General features: G+C 43.7%; 1 protein-coding gene across 1 annotated transcript in view; it reads left to right on the top strand.

Annotated features, from left to right (window-relative positions):
* Positions 1-26,094, top strand: part of LOC124803470 (farnesol dehydrogenase-like) — a 59,766-nt gene that overhangs the window by 6,752 nt on the left and 26,920 nt on the right. Inside the window, exons 3-5 of the mRNA XM_047264661.1 lie at positions 8,664-8,811; positions 19,339-19,468; positions 25,884-26,013. Coding sequence (XP_047120617.1) covers positions 8,664-8,811; positions 19,339-19,468; positions 25,884-26,013 — 408 coding nt within the window. The remainder of the gene's footprint in view (positions 1-8,663; positions 8,812-19,338; positions 19,469-25,883; positions 26,014-26,094) is intronic.

Raw genomic sequence — 26,094 nt, 5'->3', positions numbered from 1 at the left:
ACACATCAAGGTCCCATGTATGGAAATATCCGCAACTACACCTGTTACAGCCTGTATGATCGCCGTGTAGAAATATCAGCACAACACTAATAGTGTACCGACCAATACAGGAGTGTTATCCCTACTCATCTGCATTAATTGACACTTTTCTACATTTGTAGCAAGCTGTCATTCACCATACCAAATTGAAATTATCTCCGACTCATCCTGTAGCCTCTAACACACTCTACGAAAACACTGTCCCTTACACTGCAGTGTAGTCAGCAAACAGTTGCCTTATCCATCACCTCGTTTATCCATATATAGAGAATAAGACAGGTTCCATCACTTGTCCCTGACGTACTCCAGGTAATAACCTCGTCTCATTTTCCCTCTGGAGCAACGTACAAGGTAGTGTTACATATTGTCGGACCTTCATTACAACACAATAGAGCACTATGTGGCACTGTGTGGAGTGCATTCTGGAAATCTAGAAAAATTGAATTTGCCTGTTGCCATTCATGAATGGTCCGCAGGTTTTCATACAAGTAAAGGACAAGTTGAATTTTTCACGAGCGGCGCATTCTCAATCTGTGCTGATTTGCGGACAGAAACTTTTCTGTCGAAAGGAGATTTATTATTTTGCTCCATAGCGTTACGGATCCGTTCATTTACTCTTCTTACAAACACGAGTCACCTGCGCTTTTTTTCCATTCAGTTGAGACTCGCTGTGGGTGGGTGATTATGCAAGCTAGGTAACAGACCAGTGTCAAAGAGTACTCCCCGTAACACTGAATACCGCATTCCGTACGGACCCGGCGACTGATTTCTTTTCAGCTTTTTCAGATGCTTATCTATACCAGAGATGACTATGACTATGTTTCCTGTACTGGGGTTTGTGTGACGGTCAACCGATGATGTATGTACTATATTCTGCCGTGAATGGTTTTTTAAACGCAAAATTAAAATTACTGTTTCCATTACTATCTTCTGTTGTCACACCAGACTGGACTGTTCGATGAGTGACTAGATAGAAGCCTTCGACTCAGTTACTGATTTTATGCACGGCCACATTTTTCTCCAGGCCTCGTCAAGATCTGCTAAGGTATGGAAGTGGAATTTGTGTGCTTCTTGCTTCTTCTTACAGATGCAAGAATTTATACTAACTTTTGCCTGTCGTCAGTTCCGTTTCTGTTTTGAACGTAGTGCAACATTCTGAATTTTCTTATTAAACCACGGGGGGTCTTGGCAGCCCTTAATCCACTTAATACGTGGCTAGCTGGGTTGTGGTGACAGACGGATCTGTAGCGCGCCCCAAGGTCTTGGTTAAGGTTGTAAGGTGAGAGATGTGCTGTCTAGTGAACAGCGGGCGCCAACAATAAATAACTTTTACGTGTGATGCAGCGTGTTGCATAATCGATGTTTCCGATGTTTTTGTTTCTAAGTCTCAGTTGCAGATGTCGTTCATGTGTTTTGCTGACAAAGTGTCTTTTCGTTCTTGTCGATGTGGCTTAGATCGTGTTGTTACAACGACGATCTTATTAAAATGGCGAAATTTTCAGTAGCAAGAAATAACGAACGAACGTCGACAGTAACACGAACACGAAAAATATTTTAAAATACCAAAACTGAAAAGTCTAAGCTTCACATTAATGGGTGGCCTCTTTTGTTAACTGTTTCTTGTCGTTTCCTAGTAGTGCAATGTAATGCATGAAAACATAATGTTGTGTATGTTCTACAGGATTAATTTATTTAGTTGGCCGGTGTAGAAGGCCATCATTAGACTTTAAAACACTATCATCACCTAACGAGTTACAATATTTGTAAACAATATTCGAAAAGATGTTACTCATCTAGACTGAGGCAAAAACACGCAATAAATACCATCTTTGACAGTGCGGTAGCAACGCAATTAGAAAGGTAAAAATTTTAACAGTGAACAGATACAAAATGAGCAAACAAGGAAAAGCATTAACAATAAAGTCACGAACACTGCCTATGTAACAATTTATATCAATCAAATGAAACTTCATCGTTCCGAAACAATTTTATCAAGTCTGAAACATCTATTGTGTATGTATGGAGACAGACGTAACGGACGAAAATTTGTACCAAGGCCGGGATTCAAACTCGAGTGTCCTGCTAGTTAGGCAGGCGTGCTAACCACTACAGCGCCCTGGCGGAGTGGCTTTGCACAACTGCAGGGCCTACCCCAGCAAGCCTCCATCCTCAACCAACCTCCCATTCACTTCTCAGCCCACTTGGCACAGCCTCTAAACTCGAACAGTCGAGAGACGCAGGTACAAACTTCCATTCGTCGCTTCAGACTGCGTATATATAATTTACATCAAATTAACAACCCCAATAAAACTGGTATTTGTCAAGACTAACAAAAAGTAGCTTCAGGAGGTATTACTTACGAAAAGTGAGACAGAAACAGAGTAAAAGATAAATTAGACAACTGTAACAACAGAATTTATGAAGTACTTACACGATTACAATAAAATAAAAGGAAATACAGGAAACTGGAAGAATGTTAATAAACTACGCAGCGTGAGATGGAATGGAAAGCTGAAAGGATTAAGAGAAGTTTAGAGGAAGAGAAGTATCGAGCGGTCTTTTATCATTTAATATTAAATTATAATTGTGGGCCAGATGTATGTTGATTTCCAGGGCTTCCAATACACTGAGTTTCTGGCCTTAGTCTGCTAAGTGAAATGGGACAATAACTGGTAGCTGGGGTCTTCTCAGTACATGTTCAGCGAATGTGGGGTAATCATTCTGCGACCTCCTGTTGATTTCATGTTCTGCCAGCAAAATTGCTATCCCTCTGCCTGACTGGCCAATATAAAACTTATCATAATAAGGACAAGTAATTTTTTATATCCCACTTTACCTGTCCTATCTATGGTATTGTACACCGTTCCTGCAATCAATGCAAAGAGAAGCAGAGCACACATAGATGAGGAGTTGAATTTTCGGTTCTTGATTCCGATGAAAGGTGTGATCTATCAGCACATTGACAGTGACAAGAAATTTGTGCCTCAGCCTAGATGAGTAACTTCATTTCCAGTTTTACGATATTGCTCTGCGTGTGTTGTTAAGAAGAACGATGCAATGTGCTTTCGGACATGCATGCATGCCTGGCAGTGTGGTGACTACAGCCGTTATGAAATACATAAAATTTATTCACATTTGCGAATACGAAGAACCATCAGCTTAAGTGAATGACGACAGTGAAAATTTGTACCCACCAGAGATTCAAATCTGGACTTCCAGCTTTATATGAGCATTCACGTTTACCGCTTTCGCTATTCGTGAACGACTCATGGCCTGACCTAAACTTCCATATGTCGTCTTTCCTGCAACACAACCTGTACTCGTACACAAATTATGCAATTCCCGTACAGGGGAGGAAAGTTTAATTGAAAGTCAGTGTCCAGCGTTGGCAGATAAATTCGATAGTGCAATGGCTGTCGTGATAAGAAGGACGATACACTGTCCTTTCAGACACGCATGCATGCTCTTCTGAACCTCATGGATAGGAAATAGCAGCCGTCCATCTCGCCTCCCTCCCCCCCGCACCCCCTTCCACCCACCGCCAAGCAGTTTCAGCGTTCATTTTCAGGGCAGCTAACGACTTTTGCACTGTCTTCCTGACGTGCAGAAAGAATTTTAGTCTGTGACAGAATACATGATGATCTGAAACGCCCTTTGTACTAGACTAGGACTCGAACCTAGAACCTTTCCCCTAACTGGTAAATACTCTACTGACTGAAATATCCAGTCGCAGGTCGCGACTCACGACCCACCTACAAATCTATAGTTCTATCAGAGTTTCTACACTTCATAGATCGGCATACCTTATAGGTTCAGAATTCCTGGAAAAAAGGATATTATACAAAATTGACTTACCCACAGCCTGAATTATTGATCTTGAAATCAATTTAATACTTCAGGAGAGTGTTTGCTTGAACATTACGTAATATTATAACCGTGTGCTGCACACTGGAGTGGACTTGTAACTAGGGAGGGAACAAATGTGTCAACATCCAACGTAAAATTTGGAGTGTTCATAGAAGAGATAAGACCCACGTGAAACACCAGAAAGAAGTATACTGCGTGTGAACAGGTGATGTTACACGTTACAGCAGTAATACGGCAGCCTTGGTTCTGGTTCACTTTTGATACCAAATTGATATGCAAGTTAATTAAATTGTGGCAGTTGATTGATTTATGACGTTAACATATTATACTGCTAAGAGATTTTTCATGTAACGCCTCCACCTCCACCTCGCCTTAACATATTGTTCTTTAAATTGATTTATGACATCCTTGGGGTTCATTTATGATCCCCTGAGGATACTCTGCCCTTCTGAGAAGACGTCTCAACATTCCTCTCCTCTGCCTCTTCCTTCGCCCCTCTACGAATTCTCTTCGCCCATAGAAACTCACATTTGACGTCAAATTAATTGACTAATTAAATTTATTAACCGGTTAAATCCATGCCATCTGGGGAATGTTCTAGCCACACCTCCCTCACTCTCCCACCCCTCCCCATACTGGAAATTAGTAGGAAAAAACTCAGTTGATTAGCTAATTGGCGAGATATCGATTGCTCCATATGAAATATTGTTTAAACAGTTTGTGCTCGACAGGGCAATGTGTGGAATATTGTTTGTTCAATATTTGTGGTTGACAAGGCAGTATGGAAATTTTAAATTATTGTGGTGCTTCCTTATTCCAATCACGCAAGGAATGCTGTCATCGAACACTCACCACACGTAATCACTCTGTCACAGATCGCCCTAAACATATCTGGCGAAACTAAACTGTTGATCATGTCTCTGACTGCCAGACTTATCACGCCGCACAGCGCGCGCCGCTGGCCACGGACTGCCACAGCTACGGGATCGCGATAATGCTCCACAAACAAAGAATCGGGTAGTGGCGTCTGTCCCAGATTGATACCAGGCTCACTTCCTGTCCTTCTCTCTCTCTCAAGAGAATACTTCCTGTTTGTGTGTACCAACGTATGCAAATACACACACCAAGATATCCTCCCCACACTTCCTCCCTTCCAAACGCACCTGCCCCCCTCAACACTCACGCAGACGAGACGCTGTTAGTGGCTATATACCTTTGTTCTCACACTTCCGCTGCTAGGGAAGCCTGTAGCAGATAAAACAAAGACATTAGGACATTCGGGAAGAAGTAGGCAGAGTGTGATGAGTACCACACTATTCCCTTGTTTGATATGAACCCGCAACTGTGGATGTCGTGGAAATACTCCCTCACTCCATAATATCGATTGAATAATTAATTAAATCGATACTCTTCGTGGCTCTACCCTTCATTCGATCCCAGAGAAATCCTACATTTCAGCAGAATAATGCACGACCGCATATTGCAGGTTCTGTACGGGATTTCTGGATACAGAAAATGTTCGACTGCTGCCCAGGCCAGCACGTTCTCCAGATCTCTCACCAATTGAAAACGTCTGGTCAATGGTGGCCGAGCAACTGCCTCGTCACAATACGCCAGTCACTACTCTTGATGAACTGTGGTATCGTGTTGAAGCTGCATGGGCAGCTGTACCTGTACACGCTCCGTTTGACTCAATGCCCAGGCGTATCAAGGCCGTTATTAGGGCCAGAGGTGGTTGTTCTGGGTACTGATTTCTCAGGATCTATGCACCCAAATTGCGTGAAAATGTAATCACATGTCACTTCTAGTATAGTATATTTGTCCAATGAATACCCCTTTATCATCAGCATTTCTTATTGGTATAGCAATTTTATTGGCCAGTAGTGTATTCAGCCATTACGTCAAGAGCCCCTGCATGATGTGAAAACAAGAGTGACCTATGCAATTACTACAACTTGAATTACTGAGTTGATCATTTCCCTCCAAACCGAAACATCTTAATCGGTAAAGTTTACGTGATCAGTATACTGTAACCTTTGCCGAGAACTCTCTACTAATGAGGAGACCTACGGCTGTATCATGAAAAACAGTGCGAGAGCATGGAGAGCAATTGAGTCAGAGACAGTAGTAACAGATACGGTATTTGTTCCTTAGCAAGAATGTAACAAAATTTAATTTGCACCGATTTCAAAATGTAGTCTTACTATTTAACCAAAACAGGGCATCGTCGTCTTTTCATTACCTACACAGAGATCTATAGTAAGTCTGAACATCATCCACAACTCGTCTATGATTTTGGAATTTGGAGTAAGTGTTCTATTGCGTCTTTTAGGTAGAACTGTCTATCAGTTCCAATATTTGCGAATGATCCGCTTGATTTCTTTATAAATGTTTTCTCTTGGTTACCAACATCGCTAACCATGTTCGCCAATCACTATCGCTTTGTCGGCGAATTCAAGATCTTCTACTTTTTTTGTTGTCAGCAGGGCTAAAGTGTTTCTCTCACGTGATTGTTTTGAAACTCGTTTTTCGGAGCAGTTATCTGATGATGGATTTAATATTACTTTACAAGATTGTTTGTTCTTACTGTCGCTAATGTAAGCGAAAATTTCCTGGTTTGTACTAGCTGCATGAAAGTAGCTCCTTTCTGCTAATGTATAGTTCAGCTACATCCGTGTAATTCAATTTATGCTATGTTGAATGACTTTACGACCGGCGCTTCTAATACTGGCGTCATGTGCAAGCATGCAGTTATCAGGCTAACTGGACCACCATTAGTTATTTTCGTCTGTGTGTACTAGCAGTTACGTTTTATTTGCATTTCGCCTAACCTAATAATTTTGCTCACCCAACCACGAGAAGAGTTTCTCTCCCAACTTTGCGATGCATATTCCCTTTACTGGTGAACGGCGTGTCTAGTGTTATGTGAGAGTTATTTGAAGCTCTCGCTCCGGCAGATGACAACCAACACTTCTAGAACCTCACGTCCCCTATTTGATATTACATCGGTTTCAGTTATTAGGTTTTCAGATTACGAATTTTTATCTGGAGATCTTGGGGAATTTCGAGTCACACTCAACAAAATGTGTTCAAATGGTTCAAATGGCTCTGAGCACTATGGGACTTCACATCTATGGTCATCAGTCCTCCAGAACTTAGAACCACTTAAACCTAACTAACCTAAGGACATCACACAACACCCAGTCATCACGGGCCAGAGAAAATCCCTGACCCCGCCGGGAATCGAACCCGGGAAGCCGGGCGTGGGAAGCGAGAATGCTACCGCACGACCACGAGCTGCAGACAAAAATGTGTTCCACATGCCCTCTCTTCCCTCTTGGCCGCTTCTGGTCTTTGGTGGACACTGGGGTAACTGTACGAGTCTCCGTCGCTCGTGGATTCTTCAGGTAAGCCCTGCACCGAACTGACGAAGTTTCTGCTTTGGACAGTCCACTTGGCTCCAGTTCATAGCAACATGCTCGGGCTTTACATAGTCTCTTACTGTACATTCGTGGTATACATATGTCCAATATGAATATACCCTGAACTGGGGTAATTTGATGTCAAGCAATAGATATTCCAGTTCGCGTTCGTTATTCAGTACAAGATAACGAAGTTAGCAAAGCGGCGATATATACAGGCGACTTGAGACTCAATCATGTCCAAATGATACTGCTTTTGGAAAGCCTGGCAAATAGTTGTTCACAGGGGGCTCGACGACATGAGGCATCCTTGCAGAAGCTGTGTACTTTGCAAAGATAAATATGAGCCGCTTCTGTCTGCGACCCACAGAAAAATCCGGGCTAACACCTATGTTACCTCCCTCCTGACAGATTATACAATATGAAACAAGTCGGCGGACTCTTGATATTTACCGATTCCATGAATACTTTCTTGCCCGTTGCGAGGCTACTTGGAGAAAAAAACTGCAAATTATATAGTGCAGGTCGTCCTAAGATGTCTTGCTACATCGCAAGAACTCCATAAATCCACGTTTCGTTGAATAACGCGCTGCTCAGATTGCCCGACAGGAGCAACAACTGGTACACACTTTAATATTCCTTCTTCACCATGACAATTACCAACCACATTTAGCTGAGGCAACGACAGAATGGTCAACATTATGTTACGACGTCAGCTTCAAAGAAACTGGGTACCGAACTATCTAACAGCGCAAATCACATCAGCCCTACTTCCCCACAATTCTAGTCTAATGTGGAAGATTTTAACAATAGGTTAATAGCAGGCCATGTGGCTTCCAATAGAACGGCACACCTGACGTAGGCGGTATCCTATCTGAATTGTGGTTACTGTTCAGTTGAAGAGGTGGTTTTTTAGTTTTGGTGCACTAAGTACATTACAACAACGAGCAGCACACCAACTGAAGTCCTAAAAATTGTTTATTTCTCATACTGATTTGCTATAAGTTCTTTGAAGAATTCTGAAAATGTAAGTTTTTGGTTGTTACCTGCTTGGTGCTTCAATTCGATTAGTTAGTGGCAAAAGCTTAACACTGAATGACTATGTTAAGTTTCTTTACATACATGATCAAGTTAAGTGAGGCTACCTGTGTTCACGAATTCCGAGGTTCTGGGGAAACAAGAATATTATCATCCTTAGTCGCAACAGCTTCTTTTTTCATGTAATTACGGCACTCACTTGTGTAGAATTCAAGTTTGTTAAATGATCTTTCTTCTTCTCTACCTTGCAGATTCGACAAATCTGTCGTTTATCTCTTGCAGGCTCGAGAAGTGAAGGACGCTCCGGGTACGCTCTATCCATTGCAATGTGACGTCAGCTTCGAGGAGAATATTCTCCGCGCCTTCAAGTGGATCAAAGAGAATTTAGGAGGGGTCGATGTTCTTATCAACAGCGCCGGCATTTGCAGAGAAAACCTTCCAACAAGTAAGTGCGCCACAGTTTGTCTCCATTCAAGTAAGAAACTTGAGACGTCATGATGCTGCAAAGAATCTGGAAAGAGATTCATAGTTTATACGAACAGGTGGTAAATTACGCATAGAGCCGGTGCTGAAAAGGATTCTTGTACGCTTACTATTTCTCTCTGGCCATGGCTGGATGTCTTGTTTAACTCGTGTGATATGTTTGAGACCCAGAGCAAGGATCGGGATTAATTTAAGGAAAACACGTTGAAACTTAGGCCAACTCCGTGCACCATTCATTTATTTTTTCCCCAAAAAAAAAAATTACAGTAATTCTATCATAAGCCAACTAACAGTTACCAAGAATCTTGCTAAATTAATACAGATAATTGAGGTTTTTAAAGTAATATCGCAATGCATAACGAGATTTGCAGTATACGTAAAATCACAAGTGGTAGTTTAAGAACATGTGAACGGTGCAACACAGTGATGGCCCGATTACAAAGGCGCGTGGAGTTGCCGCGCGGTTTGAGGCGTCACGTCACGGAGTGCGCGGCCCCTCCCGCCGGAGGTTCGAGTCCTCCCTCGGGCATGGGTGTGTGTGTTGTTCTTAGCGTAAGTTAGTTTAAGTAGAGTTTAAGTCTAGGGGCCGATGACCTAAGCAGTTTGGTTCCTTAGAGATTCACACATACCGATTACAAACAATTCACGAAATAAACGGGCGGCAGGGCTGAATCCGCGCATCTAGCAGCACAACTGTGGACTAACCCCACAACAGGACTTGAATTTAAGTTGAACAAACGACAAGTAAAGGACGTTAAAATGCGTACATCTCCAGTGCATCAGTAAGCTCCAAACCTGCTTCGAGGCAAACATTGGACACAAGTACATATAATGTTGGTGTCCAAAGTCTATTAGCCACCTCACGCTAGCTGGTACACAATCATGATAAATCTTCCTTTTACTAACAATAATGGGGAGCATAAGGCAAACGACAACACTTTGATGTCATAAGACATTGTTATTCTGCTCCCATATAGACAAGACGAGGACAAGTTGGCCAAACGCAATCGTCCTGTAAAAACCGTGCAAACTGTAATACTTGACTGATTGGCTACAACGCTGTTACACACAAATCAAGTACTTAATAAGCTACTGGGCCCCTAAAACAAAATAAACTACCGGGCCCCTACTAAAATGATAATGACAATTAAACCCATAATTTCTTTAAAGAAATCAAAAAACTCTGCTCAGTTTGCCCAAAGGCTTTCATCACATTCCCACAAGGATGTTGCAATAACAGAAACACTGACAAAATAACTTTCTCAAAATGACCAAAGCCATGATACCAAAAGAATGGCAATAAACTGCCCAGCTTGAGGTTGAAATGGGAGATCCGCAAAAGCGTGTGTGACCTGCCAACACCTAGGCCTCGTGAGATGACGGGAAAGCCGCCGAAGCAGAAGGAAGACGAGTCCCTGCATCGGACCAGCAGAACAGCAACGCGCCAACCGCTGCCGACACATAGCTGTCAACATATACCAAACGACAAACAGCAGACAAGTTTGACAGAAATTAACATACACAGTAGTATTTAAGCTGAAATTTAAAATTATTTCCAAGGAAACCAACTATTAAAACTTCAGTATAGGACCACCCCGTTCATAAATCTTGGGAGTTAACCTTCCTACAAATAACAAGGAACAATGTAAATAGTCATTTAAAAGAATAATTACATAATAATTGAAACAAGACAAAAAAAGTCAAACTTATACCTTTTGCTGGGGCGTCTTGGTGACTGAATGACACTGCAATTCGCTACGCACCAAATGGCAGATGGTCGGCCATAAGGTCTACAACAAACAAAAATCACACTCAGTGGTATCAAATAATCAATGACAACAGTGACTTCAGGTACCAGATTACCATTGCACAATACAAGCTTGGCGCTTAAAGAAACCTCCAGACTGACACACACAGGCCCAATGGGTGTCACTGAAAGGCATAAAAGTATCGGATTCGTGGCCAGCTAGCATCGTAGGACAATTAACAGTCTTTAAGTACAGCAGTTACTGAATAGTCTTCGTACATGATTTCACGTTAATGCGAAGAAGGCCAATAGCTTCAGGACTCTGAGTAGGGACTGGATAATACTGCCCGTCCAGATCTGTCTTTCATACACCACTCCTTACTTCACAGCTCCAGAGGTAACACTCAACCAAGCAAAGATGATACGACGAGGGCCAGAATCGATGGAACGCGCGCAGAAATGGCGCCAGTACGATCGCGCTAGCGCACCTTCACAGAAGCAACCACTACTCATTTTTGTTGTACAAATTGCGTGTAGCATAAGAAGTAAAGCTGTCACACAATATTGACACAATTTTCGATAAAGTATTGTTCAGTTCACTAAGTTTGATACGCGCAGTCAATGAAAGAGGAAAAGGGGCAGCAGGTACAACAAAGAAAAGAATCATACGCTACTCTGGGGAAATGCCAAAAGCAAACCAGCCGTCTACGCCGTTCCAAGATGGCAGATGAGGGAGTTTCATGATGAAATAACAAAGACAGTGTGTGGCGGTAAGCCCTATCATGAGCCCAGCTATAGACTACGTAGCCAAAGAAACCCAATAGTATTAGGCGTTCACAGGCGGGCAGATAAGGCAATGCCATGTTGAAACGGCAAACACACTGCGAGATAAACCAGTTGTTGAGACTAGCGATAGGACACGTAGCTGTTGTTCACGGCTCATGGAATTTGAACGAAAAATAAACAGGAGGAATCTCTTAGCGCGCGCGCGCGCGCGCGGGCGCACACACACACACACACACACACACACACACACACACACGAGCGAGGTTTAATTTCGTCCTATATACGTATAAGCAGGAACTACCTCGAATTGGGACACGTTCTGACAGTTACAGTAACTGTAGTGCTGCGGTATGAGGGGGACACCAGCGCATTACAGTATTCGAACCTGTGGAATTAGCTTCAGATAATGCCCACCTGCTACTCTGCTTTGTTCTGATCTGTAGTAATTTCCGTACAACGACAATTACAATCATTCCATTATACAGCTGATGGTTGCCCATAATCGCAACTGCGAATACATTTCATGTTACTGAAGGCTGTCGTCCGTTGATTAACAGCGGCAGTAGCGGCGCAACATTCGTCTGACCTGTCTGGGGTTTGAATGAGTCTCCAAGGCGTGTGCTGTACAGGCCTAGACAGTTATCCTGGTAGACGACACAGATTAATATAGCGTTACTATAGCTAGAATAAACTGCCATTCGGTTTGATTATCTCTGATCTCAGATAGCTATTGCTTTCCTCGATGCCGTCCCAACAATTGGTAAAATCTTATTATTTTATACACACTGATGAGCCAAAACATAATGATCAATTACTTAAAAGTCTGTTGGTCCACATTTGGAAAGCAAATTAGCGGCGACTCTGCGTGCAATGGATTCTAGAAGCTCGTGATAGGTTTTCAGATGTTTTCCCCGGTCAAATATTATGTTGAAGCGTGCGTGAGGAAAAATGTTATGGTTACTTTGTGATTGGAAATCTTGGCAAGTGAAGAAAAATACTTTTTATTAATAATTTGTGGAAAAAAAATCGTTTTATGCTCTAGCTGAGCCGTCATTCAGCTTCGAATTTTGGAGCATGGATGATTACTCGGAAGACCAATGAGTGATCACAAAGTCCCATTCGCCCTATGGCGTGTCCGTATATTCTTAGATGGCGACACTGTGTTAATATGGAAACATGACAGAGGACAACTTTGAGGTTGTGTGACTGTTCTTAATTATTTATTCCAGAGTGCCTGTGTACACCATGGTTTTCACAACACAGTCTGATGTGTTACATCTAAGATGTGAAATTCTCCAAATTGCTGGCATGATGGCAGTAAACGTACGTCGAACAGAATTCTTACGTACATCGGTCTCGCAATGTGTGACAGAAACCTTCGGCTTAATGAACCCCATAAAACGCATTGCACACAGGATGACAGATCAGGACTTGGAAGCGGCCATTCCAAAGGTACACGCGAATGGACAGAACGACATCCAGTCCGTTTGTAATGAAATGTCTCATTGAAGCTTTCTCTAATGGCGATAACAGAATTGACTGGTGCCCTATCCTGCTGAAACCAGATACGACCGAGCAGTTCCCGATCTTGCAGATACGGAATAAACAAATCGCGTAACATGGAGAGATGCGCAGTGTGATTCACAGAACCGTTGAAGAAATATGGAGCTACCAAGTGGGTTACAGACATTGCAGCCATTGTCATGACATATGGTGGGTTGTGTTCAAGTTCGTCATAGCAGACATCAAGCATTCACCCAGACAAGCCTAATGACTTTTGCGGGCCGAAGTGGCCGTGCGGTTAAAGGCGCGGCAGTCTGGAACCGCAAGACCGCTACGGTCGCAGGTTCGAGTCCTGCCTCGGGCATGGATGTTTGTGATGTCCTTAGGTTAGTTAGGTTGAACTAGTTCTAAGTTCTAGGGGACTAATGACCTCAGCAGTTGAGTCCCATGGTGCTCGGAGCCATTTGAACCATTTTGAACCTAATGACTTTTCGGGTGTCGTTACCATTCATTTCGTTGGGAAACGAAGGTTTAAATGTCTTTAGCTTGTGATCATTCCTCATATGATTTTGTAATGTAGAGTATGGAACTCCCAATTTCAGTGACCGCTTACGAATGGACTTCTTTTGGCGAACGTTCGACGGACACTGCATCCTCCAGATACTTTTGCAATAGTATTTATAGTCTTCCTGAGCGCATCACATGTTTTATACATTGAGCTGAAATTGGTTTTTCTTACACCGTAAAATTGTTAGGTTTGGTATGGAATATTTATGAAACAGTGCACTGAAATCTAGACGAATATTTCTTATTGATTTTGCTGTATGAGGTCGTTGGTGAACACACGTGCTCATCACGATCCGTTCCTAGATAGTGCAAGTGCGCTCATCAGCCATGATTTAGATATATGTGACTGGCTACAAGAAAAAGAGAACAATGTAGCTTCCCTGCAATACATAGGGGTTAATGGGACTTTGTGATAACCCTGCAGAAGTAGTGACGAAGAAACAAGAAAGAAAGCGCCCCATCTTCCATTTACAGGCGGTCATTAGTCCTTGAAGTCTTATTTTCACATACCACACATAATTATACATCTTTCTGATGTGAATACGTATTTGAGACAGAGCCAGATATGGGAAACAAGTGAGTACAACAGAAGTGAAAGATTTACAGTCTAAATTATATTGAACTATAACTCAAAAATTAAATACGTCAACGAGAATTAAGTGATGTCACTTGCAGAGTGTACAACTAAAATGTGAAATGTGTTCCCTCTTTCTCGTTCCGTGAGCAGAGGCGACCGTGCAGTGCGGAGTGAGGAGAACCCTGACCGCCGCGGGTGGGCGCCGTGGGGGAAAATTTTGTGAAAGTGCGTGTGTACGTAGACTGTTATCTTCACATGTGGTATATATTGACAGCACACCACAAAGATAAAGAAATACCCGCTCACCTGTTAGTCGGGCACTGACCGGCTGTTCGCTGCAACGCTGAACAGTGGTAGATCGCCGACTTTGGTAGAAGTTGCAAAAGGCACGAAACGTGTAGAATTAAGTCAAAAAATTCCTAACAGAACTGTGGCTCTCAAGAAACAAGACTAAGTGGACAGACGATAGCATGTGAAATAGGACCCACAATAATACTGGTTTGCATTTGGCTAGCTATTTCGCCGTGAGACAGAACAAATATTGGCCTTCTTACAACAAAGGATAGCACTGCTAAAGTCAGCCAAATTGCCATCCTCACGTGCTCCCATTATGTTCGCATTTTCGTATTCGCTTACTTCAACCAGTGCATCGCTAGTCTCTTATATTTTGTACTAAAGATGGACGAATCCAACAAATCTACTTTCCCACCTTGCTGTACTCAATGGCCTCAACTTTAGGATACATAAAAGGGGCGTTCAACAAGTAATGCAACACTTCGTTATCTCATCCAATTCCGGCTGGCAAAATGCGGAATTTGTGTGGGACTTGGTGTGGTGTCACCGCCAGACACCACAATTGCTAGGTGGTAGCTTTTAAATCGGCCGCGGTCCGCTAGTATACGACGGACCCGCGTGTCGCCACTATCAGTAATTGCAGACCGAGCGCCACCACACGGCAGGTCTAGAGAGACTTACTAGCACTCGGCCCAGTTGTACGGACGACTTCGCTAGCGATGCACACTGACGAAGCCTCGTCATTTGCAGAGCAGATAGAATAGCCTTCAGCTAAGTCAATGGCTACGACGTAGCAAGGCGCCATTAGCCTTACATAGCTTGTATCTAAAGAGTGTCACTTGTATCTTTAAGAGCGATGTACCACAAGGATGGATTAAAGTTAAGTATTCCAGCAGCTGCGTACTTTTCTTTATAGCATTGATTACGTATCCTGTTTCAGACCTATCTCTAGCCTGCGTGAGTTAACGCTTGCCTTTCGGCTACTTCCGAGTGGCGTCACTGTCTTGTTACGCCACAACACATGGTGGAATATTTCCGCTTCACCCCTCTAGTTTTATGAAGGTTCAACATCTGGCGGCGCCATACGTAGAATTCAAAATGGCGTCTGTAACAAATGGTGCGTTGCAAGCAGAGAGTTGTTGTTGAGTTTCCTTCGGCGGAAAACCAGAGACTCACAGGTATTCGTAATAGGTTGCAAAATGTCTACGGAGACCCGGACGCTGAACGAAAGTAAGATTAGTCGTAGGGTGAGGCGTTTGTCATCATCGCAAATAAGGTCGCGAAACCTCGCGATCTCCCGCGTTCTGGGCGGCCGCACACAGCTGTCACGCTTCATATGTTGCAACGAGTTGTTTGCATTTGCTCATTCGAGCTGATCGACGGATCGCAATCAAATACGCTGTCGTTCTCCAATTGGAGTACTGAAAGATGTGGGTTCCTTGCCGACTGACAGAAGACCAAAAAATAACAACGAAGAACCATCTGCGTGGAATTGCTTGCCCGTTAAGAGGTTGATCGAGGCAATTATTTGTAAGAACAACCACAAAGGCGATGAAACATGAGTTCATCACTTCGAACCGGAAATGAAGCAGCAGTCCATGGAGTCACGCCACACCACATCTCCTGTGAAGAAGTTCAAAGCCGCATCCTCAGACGATAAAGTCATGGCGACGGCCATTTGGGATTCTCAAGGGGTTATTCTGTTTACTGCCCTACATCACGGGGCAACGATCAACTTTGAACTGTGTTCTGTTACCTTTAGGAAAGTGAACGAATTTAGTGTGTTCGTCGCCACAAAAATGCAAACAAACTGCTCCTTCTCCAAGACAATCTAAGCCCTCACACAAGTATGCGCACCCGAGAGTACAGAACTTCGTTGGGCTGTTCCTCCTCAGCCACCCTACGGCCAGGATCTCGCAACTCCCGACCTTTGTTGGGTCCAATGCCTCCCGACATTTGTTGGGTCCAATGCCTCCGATGTCGTCCAGTAGAGTCGTACCATGTCAGCATACTGCCTCTCCCAGCGAGACCAGCGAGGTGGTGCGAGGCCGTCACATTGAACGGAAATAATGTTGAAAAATAGGGATTTGCGCCAAAAGAGTGGGGAATAATAAGGTTTAATAGAATCCTGAATATAACCAACCTGCTATCAGAAGAGAAACGCTGCGTTACCTATTGAACGCCCCTCGTCTATGACCATCAAAACTGCCCAGCGTCGCACATATACAGAAAAGAAACCAAAAATTGTTTTCACCAAACAAAAGAAGGAAACTGCGTAGCACGATGCCTTTGCAGCCAGAATTTTCTACTAGAATTAGGGAATAACTACTGCAGGGTACTAGAAATGCTTGAGGATTTATCTAAAATTCGCTTTTGCATTCCTATGTTCTTGCCTTTCATATTAGTACACTCATTCCTAAACAAATGAATATGACATAGTAAAGATTAAGGTAGATGAAATAATTAAAATGTTATGTAAGATTTTAGTTATTGTTATCAATTGCTTACGTACGTAAATGGTGCATATTGATTCTGCCGGCCTTTAACGTTAACATGTTAAGACGCACCTTCTTAAGGAGTGGTTGGTATGAATCTCGGTCCCAGGTATCGGGCTTAACTATCAGCCCATATCACAAGTCAGTCACCCTATTTGCGCTAGTAACCCTCCCCCCCCCAGAATGATTCTCCATCCGTCCCCGCTACGCCTTTACACCTCCCCCCCCCCCCACCACCACCACCCACAATGGCACATGCCTGTAACTCTACCAAGGTGAGTTCAACCTTGCGACGGGAAAGGATCAAAGTCAGTTGGCTCAACAGTGGACACTATGAGGAGTGCTGGGATAGATGAAGAATAAACTGGAATTCAAATAGCTGAGATAGATATCTTACAAATGCAGATGACACCATACTGGTTGCAGATGACTTGGCTCTGAGCACTATGGGACTGAACTGCTGTGGTCATCAGTCTCCTAGAACTTAGAACTACTTAAACCTAACTAACCTAAGGACATCACACACATCCATGCGCGAGGCAGGATTCGAACCTGCGACCGTAGCGGTCACGCGGCTCCAGAGTGTAGCGCATAGAACCGCACGGCCACTTCGGCCGGCCGGTTGCAGTAGGTAGAAGAGAGTTAAACATCCTCTTACTTAGGGTGAAAGGAGAAAGTACAGAGGCTAATCTGAGTTAGAACGTCAAGAAAACGAAAATTATGCAACTGCACGTAACACTTCATGGCATACGGGAGGAGCAGAAATGGAGGTAATTTCTGTGATGTTGAATGCAGCTATGAAATCAAGAGACCGTTACTGCTCTGAGGAGAGGGGAATTACAAGTCTGACAGTGTTTTAAGGAGTAGAGACGTAACTTTACAACAAAAATCTGTATAGTAAGTTGTGATATACGGATGTAAGACCTGAATCGCTAGAAAGGCTGAACGGCGTGGAATTGTGGTATTGGAAGAAAATTCTTAAGAGTTCCATGGAGTGAAAAGAGTATGAATACAGTAAATAAAAACCAGACTGCTGCTTAAACGGTATAATAATGAAGCATAAAAGCAGACCTGCTTTGGGGACATTACGAGAAGACACCATTCGATGGAAAAGACGGTAATGCTGGGCAATATCGGAGGCAGAAGAAGAGGGCGGGCAAGGATGAGATGAATCGATGGCGTCACATCAGTAATGGATTCGGAGCTGGAAAGTCTGCAGGAGAAAATGCAGGACTGTAAACATCGACATGCTCTAGTTCATGGGGTCATGGAGAGAGGGAATCGACTAAACAAATTGAGAGATAGAGAGAGACACTACATACCACATTAATACAGTTTTACTTGTTGGATTGATCCGAGAGGGCGAGGTAATGCTTGTTCATCTACCCTCTTAGTTTTATCCATTTTAACCAGTGTTATACGATGAAATAATTCCCTGCCGCATTCATTAGTCTAACCACCTTGATTCTCAAACGCAGTTTGTAAATAGCGAGACAAACGAACGTTCATCCAGTAGACAGTGGACCAAGGCAGGTAAAAGACCTGGATGTGTCAGGTTGTGTACTAGCAGAGCACCTCTGTGATGCGACTTGCATTAACTTCCTTCATCAATATTGTTTGTATTTACCATTTTGTAACGAAGCAATTATGTATACCTTTGGTATTATAGCTATTTTTAACCTACAGAACTAGTTTCAATAATTGAATTTGTGCGCTCAAGGACTTCAGTGCTTACTATTTCGGAAACGGCGCAACGTATCGAGTTCTTTTCTGAACAACTATTTCTCAACTCAGCCTACTCTCCAACACCCTCAAAAGATTTTCAGACTGCATCCGACCACCCTGTATATAATCCACAATGAGAAAGGTCCAGGTACAAGCGACGCATCACCTTTCGAATACTAAACAAATGTAAGAGGTAGCCATCGGCAAAAGAATTCATAATTACTATTTTTGGAATGATAAGGACGCAGTTCTTAATTTTCTGTAATGCCGCTGTTCATAAATAGCAAGAGACATGTTCACTTTTCACAAGCATAAAGGCGTCACTACCACGAAGAGATTACACAAGAACACGGAAGCGGTTCAGATTCACAATGGTAATGCCAAACCGCACGAATCTTTGGCAGCTAATCTGACACCTTCTTAGACTGGATCAAGATCCCTTACGCTTCGCACAGTGCAGATGTGACACCCTCCGACTTCTACAGGTTGGACCCGTGGAAGACAGTCTTCAGCGTCTCAAATTGATAATACGGGTGACATAAAGTGGCTGTGAAGACGTAGATACAACAGTTTGTACTCGACTTCTTGTGAGGAGGATTACAGAATCGGGTTAAACGACGATGCTCTGTCACTACATTAAAAAAAGTGGCTGTTCTGAGTAGCTTCATTGTATACAGGATCACTAACTTTAACAGCATAAGCATTTCGAATGATGTGTCGGTACACACGGTTTCATTGCAGTCCTCGTCATTCGCTTTATTGCTGACTAATGATGGCGGCATGCTGTGTTCCCAGCTGGTCAGACAGCCGAGTGGCAGCACACACTGGACGTCAACGTCCTGGGGCTGTCCGTCTGCACGAGGGAGGCCGTCCAGAGCATGCTGGACAGGGGAGTCGACGACGGCTTCGTCATCCACATATGCAGGTAGACCTCAAAGCGTCTATAGTGATACTTTTTCGTCTTGTGAGTCTGTATAGAGGTATTCTTAAAAATACAGCCATTCAGCATGTGACTGTCAGGGAAGATGCTTTATTGGGCTTCTTAGCTTCCGATGAACGTCGACATCAGCTACCGTGTGAGAAACATTGTCTCGGGTACCTCAAAAACGTCCTATGCTCGAATTCTGCACTGACACCTGCTATAGCTCTGACATGAAGATCATTTCATGAGATACCTTAGGGAGGAGGTAATAAGTTTCTTGACAGTTCTTGGATTACAGTACTCCTCTTCATCATGTAGCAAATGTATGTAGCAATGTACAATGAGATTGGTTCAGAATTCTCCAGTGCCGTGCTGTTTATTGCGAGTCTCAAGGAATATTCCTCATTGATTAGCTGGGAAAATCTAGAACCGAACCAGAACCTTATTATGCTTCATTGCTGGATCGTTTTACACTGTGTTGACTGAAGGAAAACCTAGGCTGGCACACAAAAATTGCTCTTTCACCAGTATAATTCTCCATCCCACACATCAGTGATAATGGTGTAACTGGGCTTTGAACTGCTTCCTCATTCGCTTTGCACACGAAGCTCAGCTCCAAGTTACTTTTTCGGTACCCTAACCAGAAATTTTGGTTTGCTGGGGAGGAATTTTCAACAAATGAAAACGTTACAGCCGCAGTCAACGAGTATTTCGAAGAGTATGACAGAAGCTATTTCTATTGAGGGGATGAAAATGCTGGAAGATCGCTGGACCACGTGTGTTTCCGTCATGGGAGACAAAGTCCAGAAGTAAGGTGAGTTGTTTATCGAGCAACTTTTTCCCTTGATTTTTCACTACACTTAGTAAACCAACTTCGTATCACCACACAGCTTAAAATAAATTGTTGCATTACGCCTCATTTGACGCTAGCTGTTAGGTTGCAGATTTTTGTAAGCTTGTACTCTGTTTTTTTTTTTTTTCTTTGAGACCTATCATAACTATTTCGGTTTTTTACGCTCACCAAATTCCCAGAGCAGAAAAATGTACATCTTTAAATATACTTTTTTCAGGATATGTAGATTATCTACCCAGGTATATAACTAGAAATGATTTTTCGTGGTATAAAAATTGAATATTGCTTTGAAAAACCACAAGCAATGTCATCTCATAAGTACACTCTTGCAAATTTTCGTGCAGCGTTATAAGCGTGCGTGATACTTTTCCTGTTAGGTTTAGCTTTACACCCCATTTACCTTACATTATTAGAAGACTAGCTACTTTCTTTACAATTCAGACAGTAGAATTACAGGTGATGATATCACTGTGTACTGTCGTTGAAAAATAATAAAATGATTTCCGTTTTCCGAATACTCTTTTCTCGAAGTATTGGTTCATATTTATAGCTGCCAAAAGAACAAACACTACCTCACTTGTTACAAACTGTGTAGTGTTTACCCAGTTTAAGATAACACTTGAAGATTTGCAGTTGGTTTTTTATTTTTAGAGTTTATGGTCTTCGTTTTCACTTAACTGTTGACACCACTGTGAATCATTACTGTTAATCTGGTGCTGTTACTGTTGGTGGTAGTGTTGATGTGACGATGCTGATGGTGATGGTGGTGGTGATGGTAGTGGTGGTGGTGGCTCGGGCGGCGGCATATATATATATATATATATATATATATATATATATATATATACACTCCTGGAAATTGAAATAAGAACACCATGAATTCATTGTCCCAGGAAGGGGAAACTTTATTGACACATTCCTGGGGTCAGATACATCACATGATCACACTGACAGAACCACAGGCACATAGACACAGGCAACAGAGCATGCACAATGTCGGCACTAGTACAGTGTATATCCACCTTTCGCAGCAATGCAGGCTGTTATTCTCCCATGGAGACGATCGTAGAGATGCTGGATGTAGTCCTGTGGAACGGCTTGCCATGCCATTTCCACCTGGCGCCTCAGTTGGACCAGCGTTCGTGCTGGACGTGCAGACCGCGTGAGACGACGCTTCATCCAGTCCCAAACATGCTCAATGGGGGACAGATCCGGAGATCTTGCTGGCCAGGGTAGTTGACTTACACCTTCTAGAGCACGTTGGGTGGCACGGGATACATGCGGATGTGCATTGTCCTGTTGGAACAGCAAGTTCCCTTGCCGGTCTAGGAATGGTAGAACGATGGGTTCGATGACGGTTTGGATGTACCGTGCACTATTCAGTGTCCCCTCGACGATCACCAGTGATGTACAGCCAGTGTAGGAGATCGCTCCCCACACCATGATGCCGGGTGTTGGCCCTGTGTGCCTCGGTCGTATGCAGTCCTGATTGTGGCGCTCACCTGCACGGCGCCAAACACGCATACGACCATCATTGGCACCAAGGCAGAAGCGACTCTCATCGCTGAAGACGACACGTCTCCATTCGTCCCTCCATTCACGCCTGTCGCGATACCACTGGAGGCGGGCTGCACGATGTTGGGGCGTGAGCGGAAGACGGCCTAACGGTGTGCGGGACCGTAGCCCAGCTTCATGGAGACGGTTGCGAATGGTCCTCGCCGATACCCCAGGGGCAACAGTGTCCCTAATTTGCTGGGAAGTGGCGGTGCGGTCCCCTACGGCACTGCGTAAGATCCTACGGTCTTGGCGTGCATCCGTGCGTCGCTGCGGTCCGGTCCCAGGTCGACGGGCACGTGCACCTTCCGCCGACCACTGGCGACAACATCGATGTACTGTGGAGACCTCACGCCCCACGTGTTGAGCAATTCGGCGGTACGTCCACCCGGCCTCCCGCATGCCCACTATATGCCCTCGCTCAAAGTCCGTCAACTGCACATGTGGTTCACGTCCACGCTGTCGCGGCACGCTACCAGTGTTAAAGACTGCGATGGAGCTCCGTATGCCACGGCAAACTGGCTGACACTGACGGCGGCGGTGCACAAATGCTGCACAGCTAGCGCCATTCGACGGCCAGCACCACGGTTCCTGGTGTGTCCGCTGTGCCGTGCGTGTGATCATTGCTTGTACAGCCCTCTCGCAGTGTCCGGAGCAAGTATGGTGGGTCTGACACACCGGTGTCAATGTGTTCTTTTTTCCATTTCCAGGAGTATATATATATATATATATATATATATATATGTGTGTGTGTGTGTGTGTGTGTGTGTGTGTGAGTGACAGTCGGTAATGTCCTGTCTATGACAGCCGACCTCGTCTGAACTTTAGTTTTATCTGCACTCGATGCAAAATTTAACAACTGCGAAAGTTGCAAAATATCCATTACGATTATGTTTTGTTGTTGTTGGGCGTTTTCGTTGCCGAATTTCCAATCAACGTCTCACGTTTCGAGAATGGCTAGAAGTTCTTGTATTTTTGCGTGTTTATTAACGTACATGAAAGTTGACTCTTATCTCCACAGTCTGCAGTGGTGTCCAAAATTAAACCACTATTCCCCCGTTGTCTGTATAATTCACGATATAATCATAGCAAATGTCAACAGACGTCCATACAATCGTGATCTGCATGAACGATGACATTCCGGTAACGCCAACGATGACGTCAGAGCAGCCATCAAACGAGGCAGTATATGTCGAGTAGTCCGACAACCGCGGTCGTGCTGTACTCTGTCACAGGCGGTGCAGTGCGGCACAGAGGAGTCGCCAATCACACTCTCTGCAGTGGAGAGAGTGGAAGCGGGACAGTCACATTAACCAGTTGTCGGAATGTGTGTGAAAATGCATTAAATTGGAAAAAACGAAGAACATATTTGTCTACCGTTATAAATGGTGCAGTTGTTTACGTCCTATATTTTTTACGTTGTTTCTACTTTACTGTCACCTGTTTGTATTGTTTTGTTGCAAAATTAACGCAATCTTGCACTATTTCCGTTTGTTGCTTGGATTTTGGACACCGGTGTGGATAAGACGTTTGATTGTCAGAAGAAAATATTTGCTTTACATCCGGTTTTCCCGATTGAAGGAATGGTTACAACGATATCGACGGAGCATTAAAACTTCTTGGCTTAGTCCTGACCAAGTACATGACAGATGGTTTCAGGTCCGCAACATAGAGAAGACTTTAATGCGAGGCACCGTCTCTGTCCTGTGTAGGACCATTTAGCGAAAAAGAAAAAAAAACTCATGGTATACTTTTTTGTGTTCACTCGAACCATAGAAACGAAGGCACTCAGTTATTGTAACCTACAGATCTTCATAACCTACTCTCTGTAGAGCTGCATGCATTTTGCTATATCTGTGTACTAACTCATCATATGCCTAAACCACTGCCCAGTAGTGCTAAATACTGTCACTTGCTCACTGTTACGACCAACAACATGCTGCAGAGTTGAAACTAACATTAGTAATACTCATCAACGAAAAATTCCGCGGAGGAACTAAATGTACAGCACATCTGGTGTATCAGTTCCTGCACATGTCGAATCTATCAAACATTCTCCCCACACGTAACACTCTGTTTCATTCCTATGGTTGGTAGGGAGGAGACTGGAAATTCTTCAGTATCACACTGAAGTTTATGTATTTTAAGGATAGAAAATAATGATAAATACAGACTTGTGTTCATAAGGGTCCCGTCACTTCAGTGCCAATACTACCCCTTCTAACTTCGTGTGATTATGTGTGATAGCAGTAAATGACGTGATGGCAACGGTGTGGTATCGCCGAATAAGTGAATTAAATTAGCCTTGCCAATGACAGTCCCCAGCTGCGGTAGTCCCCAAGCTGTGACGATACTCCACTCTAAATTGACCAAGATCGGTGACTGGAGTCTAATTCTAGGAAGAGTAGAACAACCGGGCACTGATAATACTTTTATTACAAAAACAACTACCAAAGATACAATGCAAAGTGAACATTCACTGAGACACAACGTTAACTCCAACTCACTAACCTAAATTGGAGATTCGCAAATCGATCATGACGTGACTCGAAATCGCGTCCCCGCTAATACGACGGAAACACTTAAGCGGCCGATACTGGTTAACATCGAAGTTACGGAAGCCTCTAGCCTTACTGGCACTGACAATGAAGGGCACTGCGATCAAAGAAATGGAACTTAATACACATACTGTTAAAAGAGTTCCTATGTGCCGAGCCGTGGTCCGTATATCGACGAATTCAATTCTGTGAAGAAGAATTCTCCAGCGATTATCTGGGAACTGCTGCCAGTGGTCGCAGAGACAAAGTGCGTTGCGTAGCTGAAAATTCTGACTACACAGAGGACGTCAAACGGCGTCTGCAACCTCCTGGAGTCGAGGCCACTTCCGTCTAACGCTGGACACGAATTAAGAATTCTACTTCCTTATAAGCCAGGAGCAGAGACATTTCATAAATGTAAGGTCGTAAAGAAGCACTTCGTAATGCCTTCCTCTCCCCGAAGAAGCACAGGTACGTACCTCTGCTCACAGAGAGACGAAAGATGGAGTCCCTAGTGGCAACATCAGCACATACGAATCTGATGCTGAGACAGTTCTCTGACACCTCGCCAGCCATGTCTCAAAACGCTATCCACCTAAGTTTATCACTCACCGACACTCACCAGAGAGCTCTCAAAATCGCTTTGTAGCCAAATATATCCTACCGACACCACCAAGAGACGCCCCCCGGCAGATGCGTCCAGTTAGTAAACCTCCCGTCGTTAGTGTGTATTCTCCTTACAGCCAATCACAGCCCCCACTACAAATTGAGTACCTTCCACTCTACACATCAAGAAGCTATCAGCCAACTTCTTACAGCTCATGTTCAGCCCAATAGAAACTTCTAGAACATATTATGACCCCTCCTCCATCTGCAATTGAACTAACCAAATTCGTTTCTGTGTCTTTTAGCAGGAATGCGGCCTGGCCTTCTCATAAAAACTTCTTTCGGCCATTAGCACGCATTTGCGGCAGGCATTCCACGTACAAAAGCCTGTTCATGGCACTCTCTACAATCTCATGCTTTCAGCATCATCTTGCCTAAGCCTCCTAAGCGACCACAGCCAATCACGAGAAGCCCTTTTCCACTGGCCTCACGAAGAGGCGACAGTCTTGGGCTGTAAACTACCAGCATTCTCTTTTTAGATCCATGAAACTGGCTTCCCAGCAGCCCTTGTTCCATGTCGATCACAGGGACCATGAAGTCCCACTTTCGTCTTTCTGTCAGAAAATTACACTTTCAGTTTGCATCTCCACAGAAATGTTAGTATGAGGCTACCCAGTATCAACCAAGAAACGATTAATTATTCGATAGCTCCCGCCCCCTAAAAAATGCGATCCCCTACTAAGTAAATGAAATACGAATTGTCAAAATTATTCATGTTTGGTGGTTAAATCTTGCCGACTTACACAGTGTATAATCTGTATCTATATAGTACAGGCGGTACAAGTTTGTTTCTTTTTCTTGTTTCCAGTATAGCTGGCCACATCATGCCATTCGATCCATTGTGCTCGATGTACCACGCCAGCAAACATGCTGTCAGGGCTCTCCTTGAAGGACTGAGGAAGGACCTGGTTGCCAGGAACAGCAAGATACGGTGTGGGGTAAGTTTCAAATGCATTATGTTGTTACGTTTCGAAGTCACCGAGGGGGACTGGTGTTTCATAATTTTGTGATTACGTAAA

This window comes from Schistocerca piceifrons, chromosome 6, assembly GCF_021461385.2.
Source record: "Schistocerca piceifrons isolate TAMUIC-IGC-003096 chromosome 6, iqSchPice1.1, whole genome shotgun sequence".
Lineage (NCBI taxonomy): Eukaryota > Metazoa > Arthropoda > Insecta > Orthoptera > Acrididae > Schistocerca > Schistocerca piceifrons.
Note: the sequence above shows the minus strand (reverse complement) of the source record. Positions and strands in the feature narration are given on the sequence as shown.